Genomic DNA, 26,630 nt, shown 5'->3' on the forward strand with positions numbered 1-26,630 from the left:
CATTTTGCGTATAGAAAGATCGCTTTTTTATCCGGTTCAACACTCTTTTTGACAGATTCCTTAAACAATAGCTCGACTATATAAATTACGTACCTATATACTTTATGGGTAGCTTTGGGTAAACTTTTTGGTAAACTTTTGAGTAAACTTTTGGGTAAACTGAGTCATTTGATTTTCGTGTAGTTGTTTTTTCTCAAAACGATTTCAGGTATTGTTTGAAGTAAACAGTAATGCTCTAAGAGACAATTTTTTCGATGCTTATTTCATTTGAAGAGAGTTAATTGGGTTTATATAAAGGTTAAAATCAGCAACGCCAACTGAAAATATGAACTTCCAAAACTCTCATACACGATTCGACAATCAATAAACACTCGCAGGGACATGGCAAAATTTAATGTCTCCGATAAAGTGAAATATACCGTAAAATCGACGCTAAGAATATGCTAAGCAGAAAATAAACAAAAACAAAAAGCATACACAACTCTTAAAACAATAAACAATTTAAGCATTTGTAAACAGTTTTCTATATCCAAAAAAATACAAAAACAAAATAAAAAACCGTGTGCTCAAATTAAATTTTCTTATTTCTTTCTCTTCACCCAACGCTGCACCATGTACGTATTTGCCGCTGTGCTCACCCTAATGTTTATTTGGATTTACTATTGTTATTTATTTCTGTCCCAATTTCTTGCGAACTACCAATTGTACATGCTCGTTCGTTTGGCTATTTGATTTTACCTCTCTTTGTTGTTGTTTGTACTCTTTTCGTTTGTGTTTTTGTTTTGTTTTCCCCATTTCTTTTCAATATTCTTTTCTTCTTTCGGTTGCTATTGGTTTCTGTCCATTTTGTTTTTATTCGTACATTTTGTGGGGGAACCTAACGCAACAATATGCTCCGAGAACGAAGACGCCTCGCTCATTACAAGCTCAGCAGCAGGTAACTTATAAATACGTACTTACATACATTTATATATATACATATATCTATATCCGTATACCTTTATCTTTTAGATTTACAACTATATATTTTTATATTTCACTTTGTATACATTTTTGCAGTGTAAATATTTATTTAAGATTTACATTAATGCCGTTGCCGTTTGATAAAACCTAAGCGAAAACACACAACCGACCACGCTTACGAAAGACGGTGCAAACACCTGCCCACATCTTCGATTTATTAGCCTTTGAATTTTCAGCTTTATTTAGTGCGAAGAATATTGGTTCCGTGTGGATTATATCGTAAAATTACCATACTAAATTTATATTTTACTGGTTCGTTAAATAACGACTTATGACTTTCTTGTTTAAAAACGTCGCCAAAAAAGCAATTTCTGGTGATTCGAAAACCACATAAATGCGGTTTCGCGATTATGAAATTGAAATTATTCTGTAGTGTGCGAGTATATCCATCATTTTGTGCCTAAACTTGAGAGCATTTTTATACCGATTTTTTTTAATCTGACCTTAAGTGGTTCGAAATCAAACATTATTTTTATTTTGCCTTTAATAGATGACAGTAGAACTTATTGTCGAGTATTTTTTTGGAACTTTTAAGCCCTACATTTTCCAAATTGCTGATAAGATTGAATTTTGGTTTGAAAAATCTGAAAAATAGTTGCTAAAAGTTATGGAGCTCCAGAAAAGTATTCGTCCATAAACTAGGGTTCTACATTGTGCCTTGAGTAGACTTCAGAGGCCATATTGTGGTCAATGATTCGCTTCCATAAGCAACGCCTCTCTTTGAAAAATTTGAAAAATTCCAGGAATAGCATATTCAGACTGAGATCTCAACATTATCTAAGCATCTACTCTTTCGTAAGTACTCAATTTTTATCCTAATAAAAAGTATAGAGTTCCTCTTGACATCTATTTTTTAGCAAAGGTAGAAAATATTATATTAGACTTCCATAGAGCATAGTTTCGACATATTAAACTATAAAAACTGTTATACTAATCAAATCTCAGCGGTCTTTTTTTAGCAGGCAAGGTTGCCTGTCGATAGTTCCTTTCCACTATGTTCTAATTTTTGTACACTTCGACGTCTAAAATATTTTTATTTCTCCTCACTGCTTGATAGTTAATGAAGTGTGTTCGAACGCAAATAAAATCTTAAGAGCTAAATAGTTTGCTTAAATTATCCATTTTTAGTTTTCGAAAATAATCTTGAGAAGAATGGATTCCTGAAAATGTATTTGTTGAGTTTAGAAATTTGAGAGCAAAATTCAAATAACAATACACTGTTAAACATTTGTTAAACTTGAAACATTGTGGTGTTGCTTACGCTTTAAAGATAGAGGGATGAGCTTACAAAAGCTTTGAAAATTTTTGTGTGAAATTATAAACTTTGCCCGCAGTATTGTGCTTAAAAAGCTCTCAAACAAGATCGCAACGCATTGCCGCGTATACATTGGAATGAGCTTTCAAAAGCTTTCAAAATTTCTTTTTGAAATTAAAAATTTTGCCTGCAGTATTGTGCTTAAAAAGCTCTTCTCCGGTTTTGTAAACATTCAAAAAAAGCTTTTCAAGTTTCGCGGCATATTTGTTCACAGAAAAAACTAAATTTAGTCTAAGTTCAACCAAAACGCCTAAAAGCGCGCAGTGGTTATTGAACGACAACATAATTTATCAACGCTTTAGAGACTCAATCACGTATGTTTTAGTGAAATCTGTATAATATGGCAATATTTGGCTGCTTAGTACTTATACATACACATATATATGTATAGGAAATAAGCAGACGCAAATTTACAGCAAAATAAAACAAAAACAATAGCCTTCCATTAGCAAATGACAGACAACTTGTAGCAGATTTATATTCATTTTGACGAGCGCGCCGCGTTTTAATGCCATAATTCAAGCGTAAATAGCATATAATCTCCCATTTGACATTTTTACAAGTTCTCATTAATGTTTTAAATCCGATAGAAAGTGGCCAAAATAAATAAAAGAGGGGCATAAAGGATTTCCAAACTTAATTTCAAATAAACACGTGTTTAAAATCAAATAAATAAATGTGTTTAATACTGTCAACCGCAATTTTGTGGTTGTATGTGTTTCTACAAATTCATATTACAAATTATGCACTTATAGAATTTTCATTTCCGCTTTATATTCTTGGTATTTACAGCAATCAGCTAGCATTGCTGTCAAATTTGCGTCAAGCTAGTGTTAATTATTAAAGAAAAAAGGGTTGAACTAAATTTGGAGGCCTTAATTGAAATACATAAGTAGTTGTGTATGTGAAGCAAATTTCATACGATTTTTTGGCACGTGGCACGAAGGCTGCAACAATTGTCAAAATTATGTCACAACAAGCACAATCTAAACATTGCAGTTGTGGTTTGGTGTACAAGCACCGTTACAGTTGCCGAAATAAGGCCATGAACAGCAAGTGGCGCAGAGCTTTCATTACAGAATACATACACATACATGTGTATGTGTGTATATGTCACTTTAATTATTATGGTTTGCTGTTATTTGGTAACTTTTGGGCATGAAAACAATCAGCACTGGTTATTATTTTAATTAGAGGCACTTGTGAGAGTAAAATGCAAAAAAAATGTACAATAACAATTATTTTAGGGTAGAATACACATACTGGTGTTCGTTGTTATTGTATTTTTCTTAAATAAATTGTTTATAATAGTTAAGTTATAATATTGCAAACTACTCATTAAGATGTTTAACTAGAGCTGATTTAACCAAGGATTACTTTTAAATACCTACGGTAGGGAAAGCAGTTTCATCAGCTGATAGCTAATATACAATGAGAGCTATTAACATACTAAATATTTGCTAAACCCTTACGTGTTGAAATTATCTCTGACATTTTCTCTTTGCAAATGAATAAAAGCTAAATCCTTTGAAATCATCTCATCATTAGACAGTGTTTGAAACATACATATACAAGTAGATCGGCAGTAGAGTTGAAGATATTCTATGATACATGGACGTGTAAGAGTTCTGCTCAATGGCTTGTACCGTGACTAGAGAGACTAAATGTTTACTTTTATTGGTGCCATTATAAGACTGAATTGATTCTGCAGCTATTTGTTCACAGGGTAGATGATTTCGAGTACTTTTCGACTGATTTTAGCCTCCACGATGGTTTGCCACCTTTCTGTTAGAGAAAAGCCCGTAGAAAAAAAATAACGCAGCCTTTCTGGTCAATCCGAATCAACGGGTTCAACGTCGTTCTGGCTCGTCGATTCGGCTCTGTACGCTATAAGATTGTTTTGGTTCAAGAGCTGGAGTCGACAGACCATTTGAAGTGACGTAGCTTTGCCGTTTGGGTGCTGGAAATGATAGATGATGATTTTCTTCGAAAAACCTTCTCAGATCAGCCCCGTTTCTGGCTTAATAGCTTCGTGAACAAACAAAATTGTCACTATTGGGATGTGTAAAATACTCGTGTGGTTGGGGAAAAGCAATTATATTCCCAAAAATTGACCGTTTGTTGCGACTTGTGGCATGACGACATCATCGGATGTTATTTCTGCAGAAATTAAGCAGGAAATGTAGCTATCCTTAATAGAGAGCATTAAAACATGATTTTGACTGAGCCACTTCCCCGAATTTTGATAATATCTAAGCGTATGATCTCTATTTCTAGTACGACGGTGCGTCGCCTCATGTTTCCAATCTAAACATGGATACATGGCGTGCAAAGTTTGGTATTCGTTAATTTCGAGAAATGACCCAGTCAAATGGCCGCTAGCATCGTACTATTTAACACCTCTTTATTATTCTAAACTGATGTTGAGCAAGACCTCCGTCACGATCGGTAAGAACCTCTCCTAGCCGTTTTATATCTTACGAGGTTTCAGACTCCTTATCATGAGACTTTTTCAGTGTACTCCTGGAGAAAATAATTCGAGTTGCAGCGCTGAATAGAGAAGTTACAATTAGTATACTATAAGTTCTCTAAGTTTTTCTTAACACATATTTTATATTTTTAATCAGAAATCAAGTTACGTACAAGTATAATTCATCGTAGATATGAAGTGACACAAATACAAATACATACCTGCAATACACACTCTACATATATCGTATTTGTTTATTTAGTTTGTTATGTAGAGAAATAAATAATAATCAAATTATAATGCAGCTTTAAACTACTAGAACCGCGAGTTTATATAACAGCATATATATTTATTTTAATTAGTAGCTTTAACTCTTACTTTGTAATTGCGGTGTTGCGCACTGCTATCTATACTCATACAAACCAAAATACATATTACAACTGAAGTGAATATAAATTGATACAAAACTTCACTTGAATCTCTTTACTAATGTATTAATGTACACACTTTACTCAATAAATTGATTCTCGTAACACTTAACAGTGAGTATTTCAGTGGAAATATCGCTTTTGAGGATAATTGAATTTTAATGCGATTACAAAAACTTTATTTGTTGCTGTTGTAAAAGTAAAAAATGCAAAAATTGCAAAAAAAAAATGTAAATTGTATTGTTAAGCATAGTTTTGAAGTGCGTAGGTTTTTGCATTTTTAATGGGGCTACGCCGTGGCGGCGTGGGTTTTTCACTTTAATGATGAAGTGATATGTCGATATGTATTTATTTATATTCATTATGACTTTGAAACCAAATAGTGCTTTTTATAACAGCATTTGTGATGCTGCATTTGAAAAAAAAAATATAATTTATAGAATTAAATTCACTTTAAGTGTTTTTTTTAGAAATTTAATACCGTTATGTTATCATTTTACTGAAAAACAAATTCATTTGCAGCTGGGTAAGGTAACAACAAACACGCGCGGCGTCCAAAATACAGAGAGTTTCATAAATGCTCTGATGTTTTGACGTATCAAACTCTAGGTTTTTATATACCTTACTCAAAAATCATAATTTTATATTTGATGTAATAGGCATGAGCGGCAATTATCTCTAATGATGCTTTAGCTCTTCTTCTTTACTGGCGTAAAGTCGTGTTAACAACAGCGTGCTTTTCGCTATTTTTTCCAAAGGAGTGGAGGTCTTTTTATTCCTCATCCATATGGACGACTTAACCTAGCCAGCGTAGCTGCTGCCTCTTGAGTCGCTGAACTAGGTCAATATGATCGTGTATCTCGTACAGCTAATCATTCCATCGAATGCGGTATTCATCGTGGACAACGCACAAATGACCAAAAATCGTTTGCAAAATCTTTCTTTCGAACACTCCTAAGGCCCACTCAACAGATGAGGTCATTGTCCATGCCTCTGCACCATACCGCAGGAGTGAGTGACTTAAACACTTAGAGTTTAGTCTTTATTTGTCGTGAGAACACACTCACACTTTCCTATTGCCAACTCAGTCTAAAGTAGCATTTGTTGGCAAGAATGATTCTACGTTAGATTTCCAGGCTGATATTTTTTAGTGTTGATGCTGGTTCCAAGATAGACGAAATTATCTACGACTTCAGAGTTAAGGCTCACAACAGATGACAGAAGATATTTTGTATTGCCCTCGTTTTCAACTAGACCCATACACTTTGCTTTCTTAAGGGGGGAGCCTGCTTTAGGAGACCTAAAAAAGGCAGTTTTTCGTGATTTTTTTAGGATAGAAAAAAAAAAGTAAATGTAATGAAATTTTTACATCATTTTATTACATATTTAAACTTACAAAAAACATTTTTTAAAATTTAAAATATCGAAATACAGCCGACTTTCATCTACTTTTGTGCACCACCGCGCAATTGAAGTGTCCAATTGGCGGGCAAAATGTAGGTCGCAATTTTTGTCTGAAACAAAAAAATCAAATGGATAATTAATTTTCATTAGTCCTTCTTCTATGTGAACCTAAAAAAACCCGAAAAAACGCGAAAATCAAAGTTTTTTTTAGATTTGAAAAAAAGTTGCATTTTTCACCAAAAAACCTAACTTCAATTTACTAAAAAAATAGTTTAGAATTTTGTTTTCAAGAACTTTTTAGGTTCACAGAGGAGGTAATAAGATACTGAATCTAATAAGCTTTGGTTTTATACGATTGGTTGAATACTTTTTTTTGTAATTTTGCCCGCCAATTTTGGAAAATTCCAAAAATGAAAAACCGAGAAATCGCGCAGACGCTTAGTCACTATTTGCCTTCTAGCTTCGAAAATATTTCGAATTTCCATCTAAAACTTTGGGGACATATTCTTAGATTATTTCTAAAGAAATTTAAGCAAAAAAATCGATTTTTTTGAAGCTTCTAAAGCAGGCTCCCCCCTTAATCAGTTCAGAAATCCAGAATCCAGTCTATAGAAAGCAGAACTAACGGGGCGGTTGTTAAGGCCCGTGATATCAATACCTTTGATGACCGTTTGCAGCTGTACACTCTTATAGAATATTATACCTTCTCTATTTAGCTATGAAGTACTATTATTTCCTCCAATAATAGATTGAAGAAATCATACGAAATCTCACTTGGTACTATACGAATCGGAGAGGTCCTACCCGATCCAGACGGAGCTTCTGCTGTTGCTCAACGTCAGATTAAGCAGAGCACACTTAGGTTCCAATCGTCGGGCATTGTTTCATCCGACCATATCTAGCAAAGAAGCTACTCGAACTTTTATTTTTGATTGGATGTGGTTTCTACGTAGCGGATCTCAAACTCAGTGCACACTCTCGATAGGTTACTTACTTGTAAAGTTTTATACACATTTGTATACCGAGCCGTTTGTTGCAAGACCGACGCCAGCTCGCAGCTGCATCTCCGGTGAGTAGACGTTGCAATTAGACCGAATATGTCCGAGTGGCTTTGCTGAAGCTTCCTCTCTTTTAGTCGAGTCCCCACGCTCCGCTTGGGTTGCTTACGTTTCCAGTGATCGTGGCGAGGAAGCAAGGGTAGGAATTATAAATTTTAAAATCGTTGGAAATTAAAACAGATTTGTCAAAAGTTTTTTGTACTATTCACTAATATGAATATCTTTAAAATTAATTGCAAATTTTATCCTTTTAAACAACTTGTTGTGCACTGGTATAAATTTAAAATCAAAAGTTTTGCTTTATACGAGTATAAAATAATAATATTTTGCTTAATTATTTTTGAAAACTTAAGCTTCACTCAAAGCGCCAATTTCATTTTAATGAAAAATTCAAAGAATTTGATAATTTGACTCTTTATGCATAATAACTTCTATTTATTAAATACAATAACTTTGTGTTAGCTAATATTTAATTATTTCTTTTTTCTTTCACATTGTTTTCAATAAACGAAACATTCTTTGTTAGTATGTTTTATATTTGTTTTATTTTTGGAACTTAAAACTTTTGTTAAAATAATAGTACAGCTGAGATAGATAGAATCCGATTTAGATTAGTAGATGTTAACAGCAAAAATTCTGAAAATCCGTTGATGGTACTTTATATGTATGAAGAATCAAAACAGCTGTCATATATTCTAAGTATCTTATTGAGCAAACTTAACATTACTCTATTTGAAAATAATTAGCATGGATCGGCAACAATAAATCTCTGATCTATATAATATTTTTAACGGTGATGTACTTCCTTCTTATAAATTGCCCTCAGAAAATATGTTCACTTACTCAAGCTCATTTATCCTGTAAGTTTCGGATAATATAAAGGCAGAAGGTAAAGATCTAATAAGTAATGTTGGTCATAATGGCTTAATCAAAAATCGATCCATTGAACTCTTCAAGGTTAAAATAAATAAAAACCAATGAGTATTAAATTATGTCTGCATGTCAAACCCTTTGCCCGATCTTTACAATTTGGAAACAAAGTTAAAGATTTTAAGGAAATTAATTAGCTAATTAAATTACTTTTGCCACAATAATTAATAACTCACTTGTAGTCGAGTCGGTTACAGCTAGAAAACAGAACAGCAACTAGGAAACAGATAAGTGCCATCTGGCTTTATAAATATTTCGTTCAGAGAAATTCGCCACCTACTGAGATCAAAAAAAAAATTAAGTGTATGTGAAATAATTCAAATGTTATGACATATGTTTATTTAAGATACAGGATTTATGGACGCCAATTTAAAAAAAAAAAACATGAAATTAGGCGGTGGCTTTATAAATATTTCGCTGAGTGTATAATACTCATAATATTTCTGCGCTCAAACCTACGCTCCATACACTACAGTTAATAATGTTTTGAGAGACTTTGTTGAGAATTTATTGCTGATGTTATTGTTTTTGTTATATTAGGGAGTATTCGTTGTTTCGCACTTACTTGCAAGTGTGCGCGACAATCGTCCGTATTACTAAGAAAATAATCTGGATCCCATACGCAGCTGTTGTAAACCAGTTTCGGAGCAATATTTGTCCTATAGTTTAATTACTGTTATATACAAAGTTTGACAATTTAGTAATGAGATTGATTTTATTGCTGCGCTTGTGGTAAACCTGTGACCTTGAAATTCCCTTTCTTCTTCCCGGCATCCCTCCCCTCTCCACTGATATATGTACCATTGCTCTGGTTTGTTTAGTTTGCCTGCTGCGTCAAGTTGAGTAGTCGTGTGTTTGTAGTGCTCGTCGCGAAAATGGAAAAACGAAATCAAGAGCAACGCGTCGCGATAAAATTTTGCGCCAGATTGGGCGAAACAGGTTCTGTTGGTGATAGTGCTCTTAGTCGTGCCCAGGCTCACAATGGTTGTCTCCGCGCGCCCCCGGCCCGAAAAAAGCTCGCATGAGCAAGTCGAAGGTAAAAACGATGATTATTGCCTTTTTTGATAGTCCACAAAGAATTCGTTTCACTGTCTGGAAAACTGTCAATCAAGTCTACTATTGCCAAGTACTCGAAAGATTGCGAAAACGAGTCAACAGAGTGCGCCCAGACATCGCTCGTAACTGGATCCTTCATCACGACAACGCGCCGTGCCACACCGCCCTCAGCGTGTCCAGTATTTGGCCTCTAAAGTGATCGCCGTCTTGCAACAGCCACCTTTTTCGTCCGACATGTTACCCTGTGACTTTTTTTGTTTCCTAAAACAAAATCGGTGGTCAGAGGAACCCATTTTGAGTCAATTACGGACATCCAGGCGGACAAGAGGAGGGTACTCGCGGACATCCCGGTCGAAGCGTTCCAGAAATGTTACGAAGCATGGAAAACGCGCTGGAATCGCTGTATAGCTGCCCAAGGGGACTACTTTGAAGGGGATGGCAGAGTTGTAGAATAATTTTCAAATATACGGGTTTTATGGAATCAGTCTCATTACTTAATTGTCATACCTCGTATTTAATTTCTACACTAAATTTTAATCTAACTCAGCTAGGAACTCTGTGTTGTTCAATATGTTAATAAAGACGCAATTTAAGGAGCAAATAGTTTAGCGACTTTCCGCTCATTGGAAATGCGCTCAAATAAAAAACTCAAAACGGAAAAGAGCAGCCGCGGTAAATTCCAATGATTTGTTGCTTTATTGAGCGTTATTAAAATATTTTCATTAGCACAAACAAATAAATACATAATGAGCGCGCACCATATTTTTCGTCTACAAAACGCTTCCGTCCACGCTCTACGCAACACATACGCGCGTTTACCATATATATTTCAGATCGATTTGAGCTAATGAATTTTTGTTAGTCTTTAATTTTATTTTATTTTTCGATCTGCCGCCATTTATTCTATGCAATAGTAGAAACAACAAACGAACGCGCGACCACTCACTGCCGCTATTCAGCGAAATCGTGTCCAATGGCAAAGCGATCGTCGAAACCACATCGAAATGCTTAATAATTTACGGTTGCGGCTGCCCTGCTGGTAATGACGACGACGTCAGCCGCGTAAACCGCTGCCAGGCGCATTGGCCAAAAAGTGATCCCGCACAAATGTCAGTTTTTCGAAACTGTCAGTTGGCGGCAACACGGCAATTGTGGCGCGTATGTGTTTGTTAATAACGGCGTTTGGACGCGACTGCTCGGATATTGATTTCAGTTGTCATGATAACCAGATCGAAATATTAATAATTCGTATGCGGAGGTGGACGCGAGGACGCGGTAATTATAGTACTATTCTGTTGCATTGAAATTCGATGCAAGTGTGTGCGGCAAATGTGGCAAAATATATACAAAACGCTGGCAAATATTTATGATTTGGTGTTGAAAATTGTGAAGCTCAATGAGTTTATGCCATATTTTTAACGGTGTAAGGTGTGAGAATTAAAAAAAAATGTTGAATATACACGCTGAAATTGCTCATTGATTGTCTGATTTACTGAATTCAGCAAATTGAATTCAATTTCACTTGTAAAAAGTGAAATAAAGGAAAAAATATTGATTTTCTGTGCAACGAGCAAGTTTAATGAAAAGTACGAAAAATCGCCAACAGCAATATGGAAATTCCAGTCGGAAAGGTGGCAGCAGCAAACGTGAAAAGGGTTCAAAGTATGGCCGTATTTGTGTGTTCATATATATATATATATTTATTATATTATATAACTGTGCATGTTTAGTTATGTGCATATGTATGCAAGTAACTAAAATGAATTTCGAAGCTTGTATGAATTGTGACGCGCAAAAATAAGATTAAGCATCAACTACAATAGCAATATTTTTGCAATTCATTCGAAACAAAAATGAACAAAAAATAATTCATATGCACACTAATGCCATTTGGATAGCATTATTGCTTTTTAAATAGTTTTATAACTTTTGGTAACAAACAAATCCGCTTATTAATTCGTATATAACTGCAGTTGTGCAATATGTCGGTCATCACACACATACATACACAAAAATATACAAACACAGCAGATTTGATATAAATATACATATGCATATATAAATGTATGTATGTATTTAAGGCTTTCGTGGATTGGCGTCCACTTTTGAAAAAACTTCTTTGCATTTGATTTGCTCTTGAACTCGGTCTAAGTGATTTATTTCTGCTCCTTGTGCTTTCAATGAAATGAAACAATTTTAAGTGGTTGTTGCTGGCTTGTTTAACATGGTCATTAGCATATGAAAATATACTCATAATCTTCATACATACAGACGCTGACACGCATGCAGTCATAAAATATACGGCACTCATCAAGTAATCTACAAGTATTTCTCAAAAAGCAACGTAGCAAGAAACACCCTTTAGGGAAGTTAACCAATTTTTAAAAATTAAAAACATCGGTTATGTCATTAGAGACCTTTAAATGTTGAGATAATTAAATGTAGTTAAAACATTGAATGATGAATTATAGACACTGAAATTTCGTCCAGAAGTAAAGAAAGAAAGTGTATGGAATACTTAAAGATCAGATAAATAGTCTCTTCATATTTTGATGTTTTTTGTCTGGAGATTTAGCTTATGATTGAAAAGCTGCTGAGGAAATTTGATAAAACCAAAGCAAAATCAACGAAAAACGACTGTTTTGGGGCTTTACAATGTTTATGTGAAGTTACGTTGAAATGACTGCTCCAAATATACAGGCAAAATTTTATCAATAGAGTTTATATTAATAACAAACAAATAGACCTTGATTAAAAGTGAAATCATTTGATTATTCCTTTCAATGCATTGCGACTTCGCGAAAGATGTTTCAACATTTTTGATTTTTATGTGTGAGCCGTCTGTGATATAATTTTTTGTAAACCTTATAACTCAACTTTAACAGTAAACACAAAGAAAGTGCTCCATGATCTCAAAAAAAGCCAAACTGTTTAATAAATCTTTAATTTGCAGAACACTTTTAACAAAAATTCGCTAGGTTTGCACCATTGAATAATACCAGACACTCTGCGTAGATTTATTCGCCCCTTTCCAATGAAAAAACTCAATCATAATTTCTAAGTCACTGAAAATCTGCTTAAGACTGTTTTATAGAAGAGATTTCACAAACTTTTTTAATGGAAATAGGCTTATGGCCTGACATATAATGATTTAAAGACCGTAGAGTTCTCTAAAACTAACTAACTAGTCTTTAAATCTACACATTATCTACTTTTCTTCTTATTCGAAGGGGTTCGAAGAGTTGCTAAAAAGATATTACCGGTATTCCAACAGAGAACTACGGCTTATTAAAAGGTCAATAGAAAAGGTTTCAATAGCGCTTGTAACGGGTGATTTTTTTGAGGTTAGGATTTTCATGCATTAGTATTTGACAGATCACGTGGGATTTCAGACATGGTGTCAAAGAGAAAGATGCTCAGTATGCTTTGACATTTCATCATGAATAGACTTACTAACGAGCAACGCTTGCAAATCATTGAATTTTATTACCAAAATCAGTGTTCGGTTCGAAATGTGAAAATCCGCTTTTTTATCGACAAATTTTGTTCAGCGATGAGGCTCATTTCTGGTTGAATGGCTACGTAAATAAGCAAAATTGCCGCATTTGGGGTGAAGAGCAACCAGAAGCCGTTCAAGAACTGCCCATGCATCCCGAAAAATGCACTGTTTTGGTGTGGTTTGTACGCTGGTGGAATCATTGGACCGTATTTTTTCAAAGATGCTGTTGGACGCAACGTTACGGTGAATGGCGATCGCTATCGTTCGATGCTAACAAACTTTTTGTTGCCAAAAATGGAAGAACTGAACTTGGTTGGCATGTGGTTTCAACAAGATGGCGCTACATGCCACACAGCTCGCGATTCGATGGCCATTTTGAGGGAAAACTTCGGACAACAATTCATCTCAAGAAATGGACCCGTAAGTTGGCCACCAAGATCATGCGATTTAACGCCTTTAGACTATTTTTTGTGGGGCTACGTCAAGTCTAAAGTCTACAGAAATAAGCCAGCAACTATTCCAGCTTTGGAAGACAACATTTCCGAAGAAATTCGGGCTATTCCGGCCGAAATGCTCGAAAAAGTTGCCCAAAATTGGACTTTCCGAATGGACCACCTAAGACGCAGCCGCGGCCAACATTTAAATGAAATTATCTTCAAAAAGTAAATGTCATGAACCAATCTAACGTTTCAAATAAAGAACCGATGAGATTTTGCAAATTTTATGCGTTTTTTTTAAAAAAAAAGTTATCAAGCTCTTAAAAAATCACCCTTTATAAATTTGACAGCTAACGGATCTTTAGTTTGTGAACTATACCATTTTGAGTGAAGCTACTTTTGTTATTGTCAAAAAAATGGAAAAAAGAAACTTCGCGTGTTGATAAAATATTACTTTTTGTAGGGAAAATATACAGTTGACGCAAACACTCGGCTTGATGACGAGTTTTTCGGACACTGTTCCTAAGTTTAGACGTGGTAAAATAACCACCGAAGCTGGTAAATGCAGTGGACGTCGAGGTTGTTACTGGCGAAAGCATCAAAAAAGTTCACAAAACCATTTTGTATGACCGTAAAGTGAAGTTGTTCGAGATAGCATGCACTCCACAGATATCAACTGAACGTGCACATGATATCATACACGAATATTTGAGCATAAAAAAATTATGTGCAAAGTGGGTGCCGCGCTAGCTCACTTTTGTCCAAAAACGGTTTAGTTATTCGGAGCAATGGATGGAGATGTAAACATAAATTTTTGCATCGATATGTGACATTGGATGAAACATGGCTCAATAATTTCACTCCGAAGTCCAATCGGCAGCTATCCGAGTAGACTATACACGACGAACCCGCTCCAAAGCGTAGAAAAACGCAACAATCGGCCACCAATAGCAACTACTATATATTGAATCGTTTGAAGGATTAAATTTCAGAAAAACGTCCGACTTTGAACAAAACAAAAGGGATTTTTCACCCAGACAATGCATCATCTCTCAAATCAAGAAAACGAGAACAAAAATCCGTGCATTTGGCTTCTCGTGTTTTCGAGATCTGGACACCATTGATTTTTTCCTGTTCTCAGAGATCAAAGGAATGTTAGCTTGTAAGAAATTTTCGTCGAAAGACGATGAGATCGCCGAAATTGGGACCGATTTTGAAACAATGTGCAAATCGAACTACGAAAATGGTATTGAAAAGTATGAGCGTCACTACATATAATGAGTATATTACTCTTGAAGGGAACTATGTAGAATAAAAAACAATTTTTTTCAAAAAAGTATTTTGCTGTTGTAGGCCAAGGACTTATCAATTGACCTGTCCTTTTGATAATGAGCATGAATTCTTAGTCAAAATGTGCGATTCTAGACTTTCTAGCCTCAATAAACTCAAAAGTATTATAACATGTCAGAGGTGAAAGAACCAAACGCGCCGTGAAGATGGCAAAAAGATACGAAAGAATGATTGAAGGCCATATTATACATTTTTTAACCGTAGTTAAGAACTTGACGTATTTGAAAACTAAGTTAATAGGCTTAAATTGGTCTAATCGATAAAGTCGATTAATGATCGGACTGACACAATAATTATAACGTAGAATTCGAGTTAAGAGCCAGCTTAGTCCATGTATTTTATTTCGTTGTACGTCAACAACTGTTTGAGGTTAGGCAAAAATTGGGATTGTAAAAAGGTCACGAAAAGTATAAGGATGTACCAGGATGTTCACTGAGCCATGGTGTCCAAATCGATGATCATTAATTCTTGTATAAAATTTGTGCAGTCATAAAAGAAATAAAATATATAAATAAAATCGAAAATCAACACTGAACGCATCGTTTTCAAAATTTCTAATAATTTCTTATATATAAGTACGTTAAATTTCCGCCATGTCCTTTCTGCTAGCCCAAAATTGTAAGCAAGTAGATATTCCACTTCAAAATTAGTAGGTTTTTAATTCCAACATGCAATTAATTAAATTTAGAATTAGATGTAATTAATTAAAAAGGCATGTGCATACTAGATTTGTTTATGGTAAATATGAAATTAATTAATATTAGTAATGTTATTGTGAAAAAAGCAAAATACTATTATCTAAGTGCTTGGAATGCTCAGCAAGCGTAAATACATACATACATACAATTTCGGCAGGTAATAAGTGGAAAATTGTTTATTTGGAAATCAGTGAAAATTAATTGGAACTAGCGTGATAAAAGTTGGTTACACAACTTCCAGCAGGGTATACTTGCGCCAACATTCAATCACACATATATTCATACACAAATACATACGAGTACATATAGCCGCATATTTTAGATATGAATATTTGGTATAAAGTAATAGCTTAATATTTGTGTGTATATTTTTTCAAGGGCTTTATAAATAGCCACAAATGAAACAAATTAGAGCGGCCGTTCGAAATCGTGTTGTGTTGGAAATTAAAATAAAATTTATTTCATCAATTTGTTTGTTTGCTTTATTATGCGATTTGCTTTTATATTTCGCTTCGTAGCATTCTTCGTATTCGGATACACACGTGCGCTTACGTAGAAATGCAAATAAATATCTTTAATTTACTTAAAAATCGTCGCAATTTTTCAAAAAAATTATATTCTTGTGGACATGATCAAATCTACAGCTGTTGTGCTAAACGTTTTAATCTTATAATACTCGCCAATTTGTCTATTAATCCGCGCTGATTTAATCAGCATTGGAGGAAAATTAAATTGCCTATCTTAAGAGTAAGAATATTATTATGAAAATAAATTATTTATAAAAATAAATTTTATTTTTCATATACCTGCGTATAACTTTAAGAATTTGAAACCAAAGCAAAGACGTTTATTTCCTTGCAATAAAAATTTAGACCACTCATTTATGCAAGGACATTTTTTCACCCATCAACCGTTCCGAAAAATTATGCTGAAAATTGCTCGATACTATTATTTTCTTATTCATGAAAAGAATTTGGTCCACTGCGAGTTTTCTGTATTATATACGAAAAGTTATGAAACAAGGTCTCAAGGTATATTCACTACGTGTTGCCAGAAAATTTAAAGACTGCTTCCAATTCCTGTTTTAGGTATAAAAACAATAATACAGATTTCTTTATGAGATTGTTAAAATACAATAACTTAAACAAGTGACAACTCTATTCAAAAATATTTCTGCATAAAGCCTTGGCCATTTTTTTTTTTTAATTACGCAGGTTGCCTTTTTGAGAACAGAAACCAATATTAATTATTGAAAATAGCTTTATTGTTTTTTCAAAATATTATCCATTAAGATCAATATAATTTCGCATGGGTTTGAACCAATTGTCATAGCACGTTGGGCATTCTGATTGAGCTGTCTTCAAAATATGCGTTCTTAAGGCATCAACCGCCTTTTTAGGAGTCTAAAAAGTTGACATCTTTTTTTTACTTTTTTCGTACGGCAATAGCAAGAAGTCATTCGGTGTGTGAAAGCCCGAATTGTCATGGTGAAGACAACCTGAAACAACCATACAGTCGACTGCTGTTTACTTTCGAGCTTCACGTATAAATCCAAAGCAAGCAAAGTTGTCGTATTCTTTTCACATTTCTCTCGACTAATCGACATTTTTCTTCTATCAAACGTTCATGCAATTTTGATTCTATGGTGTTCCAATTACTGTCAGAAGATTTGGCAATATCAGTTTGCGTACACTATCAAAATAAGTTGTGAAAGAACAACTGACTTTGGACGTTCTTCACGAAATTCGTTTTCGTGTGATCAATAATTGAATTGGTCATACCAATGATAATCATTGGTTCTTTATTCAGCTTTGTCGCCAAAAATTTAATAAAGTTCATCACTGCGCTATTGCTGAGTGATTCCACGACAGTTTTAAAAAAATATTCACGCGACAATTTTTGCAATTTATTCCCATTTCCGAGATGAATATTTTAAGTTACTGTATTTTAAGGTACTGAAAAAAAAACGGTGGAGACCCCAGCTGACGAGCAGAGTCGATGTAACCAGGTATACCTGTCTGTCTGTTTATAGGTGAACTTGTCGCTCAGTTTTTGAAATATCGATCAGAAATTTTGCATCCGTAAATGGGGGAATCTCCATTACCGTGATCGGATCACTACAGAAAATAGCTGATAGAAACTGAATGTCGAAATCAAGTTCTTGAAGGCATCTTTTGTATTGGTGAAGGGTATTCAACGTAAGTGATGTTAACGTTCTTTTTTGTTTTCACATAAGATTTGTAAACTTGTAAGTTTTTTTTTTAATCAATCCAGTATTTTATTGAACCATCTCAGAACTTCAAATATTTTCACCAATAACTCTTTTTATTGTGGATTACTGTGAAATAAAATTATGATGATAAGACCCGAGCGTCAAATTCTAAATTTAGCCAGCCACAAAAAGTATTAAACATAAATCTCAAGCCTTGCTATTTTCTGCAATATTCCACAAAAGTTCTCATCATTTTCTAGCATGGCTCCCATTCGCAAGATCAAGTATAATTTCCGAACTAGAGAGTCTGTATCGATTTGTATGACCCTCTTAAGTCAGCAGATCTTAAATCCGAATCCTTTACTTCCAAGAATTTTTATCTATGAAAATTGCATACAGCCCTACTTAAAAAGCTGAATAACTCGAGAAGTATTAATGATAGCGATTTTGACTTTTTATAGCAAAGAAAATTTCCTACAAATTTGTCATGTACATTTTTTCTATATCTCTTGTCATTTACGAGATATTTCCAAAAAAATGCGAAATTCTTGGTAAAATTGGGCTTAGAGCTCTGTCCTACCTCGCCGGTGTGAGTTACGACTTTGTTGCACTGGGCAGTTTTGTAGAGTGAAAAATTCTGAGAAATATGCGTCTAAAGTCAAAGCGATGCCATAAAATACGAGTACCTCTCATCTGTAGGAATTTAAAGATAAAAACTCATTATTGTAGTATTTTCTATGAGAAATTTTTACAGGCCCTTCCAGTCCAGTTCTTAATGTTAATATTAAGAGCTAAAATTTTCAGGGAATTTTTTTTAGGATATTTCCGAGGAAATTTCGTGACGGGACTGGAAAAATTAATAGTTCAATAAAAAAACACACTAATATATATATATATGTATATCCGATATTTGGACCTAAGATTACTCTTGTTAAGGACAGTGTTAAAAAAAAGTTCCTCCAATTTGTATTCTTTGTAGTTTCGAATAAAATTTTCGTAGTATGTATTATTATACACATTGTTGAACACCCTGTATTTGGCAAATAGTGATTGTTGCGTCTATTTTTTACGCGTATCGTATAAATTATGCCTCTAAGCCATTTTGTGTAGTGGCAGTTGGCAATTAATTGAGTTGGACGCAAAGGCATACATTCGGTGCTTTTACCATTGGACATTCGCACCCCTCGCCCAGCGAAGCAAACATTTGTATACATACAAATGGATGTACCAGCTAACTGGGTACACACGTCGGCGCCGCTCCAAAATAAAGTGCCAGCGAATTGTGTTCGACGCACATTAGTTGGCCATTCGGCGCTTCGTTCGTCGCCATTTGATGTACGCGGTGAGCAAATTCCCCTTCCCCATTTGCAATAGCGCACACCTTTGGCAGCGCAGCATTTTCTTTTGTTGTTATTTTATTTATACTTCACAAATTTTGTTTGTATGTATATATTTTTCTTTGTTGTTGGTTGTTTTCGTTTTTTAATTCGTATTTTTTGCCAAACGTAGACAGCAGCGCCCCCGAACGTAACGCTAAAGCGTTGGCAAATTAAATGTTGATGATAATTATTGGCAGCAACAACAATAATAACATTAACAATAACATTAATAACAACAACAACATCAACAATGGTAAACATAAGGCAAAAGTAGCGGAAGACAGCAATAAAAATTGGCGATACAACAATAACAAACACATTGGCAACACAAAAATCAAGCAGAAAAAAAAATCCACTAATCTTCAATATCGGACTAGGTGGCTTATTTAGTCTACTTACAGAATCCGCTGGAGCACGGTTGATTTCGGTTTTTGGCTTCTTTTAAACGCCAAAGTGCTTAACGTTGGAAATTAGAAGGATTAATTTGTCATATAGAGAAACAATTAAATACATCCAAACACGTATTTTCTGATTAAAAAAACTCGATAGAATAGCAAAAACTAAAACATAAAAATAAACTGAAAAAGTGGAGCAAGTTTGTGTGCGGAGATGATGGTGATCCGGAATAGTCAATGGGACTATTTTAAAAATAAAAGGCAAACAACACTAAAACATAATTAAGAAAAAATAAAGCGACACCATAATTGTTGTTATAAAGTATTTGTAGTGCTGAACTTCATCAATTGAGAAAAATTTCCAATACAAATGAAAAACATGACACTTATTGCAATTTAATTCGTAACACTATTGTGTTGAAGCAAGTAACAATAAGAAATAACATGCCGTGTTCAATAAATACAACAAAACGTTCTATGAATAACAAAATTTTTATTTTTATAACCTAACTTAATTACGAAGTACATATTATTGGTAGTATAATAATATTAAACAGCAGTTATCCTACGCAAGAATTATTCAAGTGTGACTGAACTCATCACCCATATAACATTATTTCAGAGTTCTAAGTGAGGCTAAATAGCTTGTCGGGCATCAGTTGTATGGAGGTAGACAGATTCGTCCAGATTTCGCTAGACTGAGGTGGAAGCATCTCGGTAGCAACAGGAGTATACGAGGTGTATTTGACTAACTAAGCGAACTGATGTTAGCTACTTTAACACATTTGTGATAGGTTCAAAGTACTTTGTCGATACACAACTATTATTTCATTCATATCATAAGAGTTCATAGCATCAAAAATGTCGAATTGTCAGCTGTCCAAGTTGTATCCCTTCCCCGCTGTCCAAGTTGTATTCGTTATCAACTATCTATGTTGGATACTTTGCGACCTTTGGCGCGAGGACAAGCCCCGTATCCTAACTTTACTCATGTGCAAGCCCAATCGACTTAGACTCACTGTTGAACTACGGACGCGTAACCGATCGGTTGCCAAATGTTCTGCTGAAATCAGTTAACTACACACTTTTTATGTTTGACTGAAAATATATATGTATTAAAGGGTGTTTAATTTTGACTTGTGTGATATCTTACGTTCTTGGTGACCAATCGACCGGCTCAAAACGTGAAATCATCTGTTCACTGAAGTGTTCTCTCAATAAATCCATTGATTGATGTGATGTGTAGAAAGTGGCGCCGTCTTGTTGAAATGAAATGTCGCCAATATCACGAGCTTCCATTTCATGTATCAAATAGTCGGTTATCATTGCGCGGTAGTGATCGCCATGAACGGTTGAGTTCTCACCGACATCATTTTTGAAGATATATGGGCCGATGATTCCAGCAGCCCACAAACCACACCAAATCTGGATAAAATTGCAGCTCTAGAATCTCTTCAAGTTGCTCTTCGTTCCAAATGCGATATTTTTGTTGTTTAGATACCTAGAAATGGGCCTCATCGCTGAACAAAATTTGGCTCGAAAGCTTCGGATCCCTTGGAACTTAGAGCGAAGCGAGATCGCTTGGGAAGGTCAAGCGGCTTCAGTTCTTCCACAATTGGTATTTTGTACGCTTTCAATTTAAGATCACGTCGTAAAATGTGATAAGTCGTTCCATACGTCAGTCCGAGTTATTACGAACGGCGCCGAATTAACTCTCCACGGTTTTCGTGTACACTCTCAGCTATGCCTGCTAAATTTTATTCACTGCGTGCTGAACGTGATCTATTCGGTTGAATATTATCCAATACTGAATGCTGGATCTCAAGATGGGTGATCGTGTTTCGAATAGTACATAAATAGTAGTATGTTTAAGATCGAATTCCATCTAGGGTGCACTATGAGAGAGCAAAAATCGCTTCGCCGCTCGGACGGCTGGGCATACGCAATCGCCATGGACACGTATTTTATTTGGTATATCGTGACTCTGTTAGTCAGGAGTCTTATTTTGTTATTCTGGCAGATACAGTATATTACTATACAGTATACTACTTTACTGTGTCTGCCAGAATACCAAAATGAGACTCCTGACTAACAGGGTCACTAAATTACTATTGTGACAATTAGAGACATGAGACAATCGTCTCACGCAGAATACCGATATAAGTCTGTCAAGATGACTGGTTTTTACGAAACTAATGCGGGGGTGCAGCGTTAGATAGTTATATTTGTGTAGTTTTGACATGTTTTGCTTGAGTTTCGGGGTCTAGAATCCACGATACTTACATATCAACTAATTCATTTATGCGTACACATTTGCTCTTCTACTTTTCCGCAAAATCTCAATTAGTTTCTAATTTTAGCATCCTTTTGAAAATCATATACTCAAAACCGAGAATGATCCACAAAGATATCGAAATACATATTAGAAACTTGAATCGTAATGTAAAGCAAAATTAAAGGAAAATAGCAAGCGTTTAAATCAATTGGTCCCCATTATTCCTCTGTTAGACAGTACAAGCTTCCCGGCTGATTTGCTCCATATAAATGTATGTACATATATAGAAATATTTAATTCTCTGAAAAATTGTCATAACAATTAAGTGATACAAATTTAATGGAAAACTGTAATTAATTCTTAATAGTGGTTTCATTATGTCCTTTAGAAAACAGTTATTTATCGAAAGCGATTGCCTGAAAAAACAAGCAATTAGTTAAACAATGTTTGCATAAATAATTGACAATGGAATGCTTCATAGCATGACACAGGGCAAATTAATTGACTTACCATATACATATGTATACATATTATGATGTACCGTTATTTAAATAGGTAGCGATTTCTTCTACATAAATAATAATAAAAATATATGTTTAATTGAAATTTTAAAAAGCTCAAAGCATTTTGTATTGAAAATGGAGTGTTGAAGGTCTTGTCATAAATTTGCCATTTAAGGATACTATGTGATATGAGACCCTGCCATTATGCGTATGTGGCGGCAACGGACGGTTTGGGATCGCTATTCTTCGTAAGCGTGTTTAGTTGTTGTGCTTAGCGTAACTTAACATACATATTTTATGATATTTTAAAAATAATAATTTATATTATGCACAAACATTTGTATAACTTTTAATTAAAAGCAGCCATCATTAATGCTCACCTTTCGTATGCACACTTACAGATTGGATCGAAAGTCATCACGTGGCATGATCTATGAGAATGAGGAACTGAGGCTGCGTACCATCAATATAAATGCTGAGGTCGAAAGAGGTAAATACCAACGAATAATGCACATTTATTAGAGAAAAGCCAATTAATAGATGCAACAAAAATACTCTGTGTGCTCATTAGTAAGATGCAAAACTAAAAATCGCTTTTGACAGAACACTATTTGCGTACTGACATGTAGATGCCACATGCGCTGAAATGTGTTTTTGCGTATGTGATGAGTTTATATAATTTGTTTTAAAAAGTAAGACAAAATGAAAAAACTATTCATAATAAAGAAGACACAAAAATATTATTGAAAACGTTGCAAAAAAAGTTAAAGTAATTATCAAATTTGCCCGTCTGCCTAGCAGCAAACCAGAAGCTGACAATGCGTCAAAAAATGTCTGAGAATATTAGAAAAATCAAGTATAATACGTATTATTGGAAAAGCTGTTCACATTGAAGATAAAGCTGTCAGCCACTTGTTCTTTTGAGTCGCTTGTAGTGTCCATTCAAAATTAATTTATTAATAGCGGACTAGCTGTTAACGTTTCTACTTATACTTATGTCAAGCAACCCAGCAGGAATTGCTGAATAAAGTAGAAGAGAATTATACTTGCAGAGATGCCTTTTTTATTTGTTTTTTATATTATTGGAAAAGAATCGTCTAAAAAAGACTGTCAGGTCCTTCGCCAAGCAACTTTGCTATATTGAGAGATTTTTAGGAGATCAGTAAGCAGTTAGTACTCTAAATGATCTTGCTATCGCAAAAGTCGTCCAGTAACAGATTAGGTTGGGTAAATAGGCTGATTTGTCGTGTAGTCATGAATAATTCCACACTTGGATTGTTACAGATGCCTGGAGCTAAGAATTTACTCAGTCAGCCATTGCGATGCCTAGAAACTCTAGGTATAGAGCAAAAAATTATCGACAAAACCCCTGAAGCCACAAATTTACTGAGTCGGCTAAAATGAATTCCAGCCAATTCGCTGGGATCCGGGAAGTTTTGACCTCAATCTTTCTGAAGCTGGACAGTGGAAAAGAAAGTGTTTAGATATTTCCAATTCATCCTCTTCATTGAAACTTTCACAAGTTGCGGTTTTCAATATCTTTAGTCTCAGTTAGATGCCCATCATTACGGCGAAGTGAGCCTTGCCAAAAGCTAACAGTTCAGACCATTTATGTTTCACTCTAGGTCAGCAGGCTTTCGCAAGGTTCAGAAAAACAGATAGCAAGTCTGACTCGTTCCTTGTCAGATGGTATTAAAATAATTTCATCTTACATATTTTCCATATGATGAAACTCCTTTCCCTTCGCTTCCATAAACTATGATACCGAGCACGAAACTGTCATGCTCTTAGCGTAAGTAACTGGCTCATTTGCAGTAGTTTAGATATCCGGAAATAAAGTAAATATGAATTGAAAGGTGTGAAGAAGTTTGATCACTCAAAATACAACCGACACGTATTTTTAGTGATTACTTCGTTTGGCGAAAATCACAGTGTTTTCTTTTTGGGTATATCCTCGAGTGCCTCAAGTTGTTGTACGCAGTTTACACCTTCGCGATCTAGACAGCACCAGCCAGATGTGCGAATGTCGAACCATACGCACCTGAAAAAAATGCACATGAAAGTAAAAAACAAGCACAAAAATCATGAAAAAATCCTTAAACTTGCGCGCTCGCATTTTTTAGCCTGAATAACAAGCTTATTTATTTACAATGTTATAAACGCATATATGCGTATGTGTGTGTATGTGAAAGCGTTTTTATCTACCCACACTAGCAGTTCCGAAACGAAATCATTAATCGTGTTACGTGTTTTGGCAGATCGCAAGACAGCTAAAAAGGAAAAAATTCAAAAGTGTAAACAAACCACAGAATTATGTATAAAAAATTAATCTTATTTTTCAACTCAACTTTTTTCGCACACAAATTTATTTGCTACCATTTGTACGAGTTCTCATTTTGTGATTCAGTCGAAAATAAAATGAAATTGTACTTTTTCAGCAATGCTCTTGTAGAGAAACTACTCATTTTAGGCGCTCGACTGAGTAGTTCAACACCGCTCAAAGCTCTCTAAAGATCACCTATATGTTCAGTACTGAGAAAAATATTATTTCCTGAGTAGATTTTCATTTGCAGGAGAAACGTTCTCTCACAAGAACTGTGACTACATATTTGCTCAACATTTTAATACTTTTTTTCGTGTGTGCTCTCAGGCTGATTTTCGTTGTGTTTATCTTTTGCGTATTGTCAGTGTCATAATTGCCGTCGACGTTTTTGAAAATTTTTAATTTCGCCAGTCCACAAATGCTCACGATCACATATACAAATATAGTGGGATATATAGTATATGTATGTGTATCGTCAGCAGGAAATTGCACTCGTTTTTTTATTTTCAAACTAGTTCGTTTGTAATATTTAAGCGGACAGTGCTCTCTGTAGGCTTAAATGAATCATTTAACTTGGCAATAATAAAGAAAATACAATTCTTTCTTTATTCTTTCATCTTAGTATTTGTTTGTAATAAGAGTGAGAGCGAGAAATACTGCTGAGAGAAGGCCTTGATAAAGGTAGGACGATGAGAAAAAAATTGTTTGAAGTTTTTGTTATAGAGCTTTTAACTTAAGGACTGTGAAGTGTGTGATAATGGAAATTTCGTTAGGTTCACTGGTGATCCCCACTTTCCTTGAAGGACGGTAGAAGGAAGGAATTTTAAGGTATTTTTGATGGTTACAGTGGACTAACTCTATTAGTTATGGTCTTTAAGCTTGCCGTAAGTGGACCTGCTTACACTAAGTTATTTATATTATTCATAGACACCCTGTAAACCAAATATCGGTTAAGTTACTAGTTAATTACTTGGTTAATTACTGGTTAAAGTGTTGCCAGAGATTTCTGTTAAAGTTTCTAGAAAAGCGAATTAGCAACGTGCCGTGTTTACTTTCGCCTGAAATCCATTTCAGACCTGGGTAGATGATTTTTGAAAATAAAAAAACATATTACGATGAAATCTATCGGAAAAAGATAGAATAAAGAATATTAAAGCAAAAATAATTTACGGGTGATCTGAGTTTGGTAAAAGGAAGGAGAGTGGCGTGATTAAAAACGGCTTATCTCGATTTCCTGCCAACTACGATAATATATATGGCAATATTGTAGGTAATGAAAAGATCTGTAACTTTTGTATATCAAATTTTTCACATAACCTCAAAATTTATGTGAAAATTTCAAACAACCAAGTTTTTGGGTTATATATTTTTATTTTGTACAACAAATTTTTGCTGTCACGAAATTTGATGTAAACTTACCTACTTATGAAATGGAAAAAACACTTCCTAACTAATGAGTTTTACAACTAATACTTGAATTTCCTACCGGGTATATACGAGTACACATATACATATATATTTTTGCGGATACGTCTATGTGTCTGTAATACATACGAATACAAGTGAACGCTAAATATTAAAGCATATGAATTTTTGTGATTTTATTGAATTTTCTGAAATTTTGGGCAAATCTGCAAAATGTCCAACCAGTCAGCGTTGACTTTTTAAATATGTTCGAACGAACGAACAAGCCAACGCAAGCGGCACGTGTGTTTTATTCTTAAATATACATATACGTTGATACATACTAATATTCTATTAATTATAGCCATTTTTAACGGTATTTCAATAAGCGCGAACCGAATGACAGTTGACTGTATTTGCAAACAAATTTTAGTAATTCTATAATTGCTTTGTTTTGTGATCTTTTTTGTT

At 34.5% G+C, this 26,630-nt stretch overlaps 1 protein-coding gene and 1 long non-coding RNA gene across 13 annotated transcripts in view; one reads left to right on the forward strand and one right to left on the reverse strand.

Moving 5' to 3' along the window:
- LOC105230215 (uncharacterized) overlaps nt 1-26,630 on the forward strand; it is a 67,978-nt gene that overhangs the window by 31,044 nt on the left and 10,304 nt on the right. For 6 of the 12 annotated variants that reach the window (XM_049449023.1, XM_049449033.1, XM_049449025.1 and 3 more), the window contains 2 exons: nt 901-937; nt 22,834-22,922. In XM_049449023.1, coding sequence (XP_049304980.1) covers nt 901-937; nt 22,834-22,922 — 126 coding nt within the window. Of the gene's footprint in view, nt 1-823; nt 938-10,467; nt 11,347-22,657; nt 22,681-22,833; nt 22,923-26,383; nt 26,463-26,630 lie in introns of those variants that run through there. The other 6 variants (XM_049449031.1, XM_049449030.1, XM_049449028.1 and 3 more) reach the window with 5 other exon arrangements.
- On the reverse strand, nt 24,529-24,992 carry LOC125776528 (uncharacterized). Its single transcript, XR_007421791.1, has 2 exons — nt 24,781-24,992; nt 24,529-24,702 (listed from the first exon to the last, which is right to left on the reverse strand). It is a non-coding gene; the product is annotated as an uncharacterized LOC125776528 (long non-coding RNA).

Source organism: Bactrocera dorsalis, chromosome 2, assembly GCF_023373825.1.
Source record: "Bactrocera dorsalis isolate Fly_Bdor chromosome 2, ASM2337382v1, whole genome shotgun sequence".
Taxonomy (NCBI): Eukaryota; Metazoa; Arthropoda; class Insecta; order Diptera; family Tephritidae; genus Bactrocera; species Bactrocera dorsalis.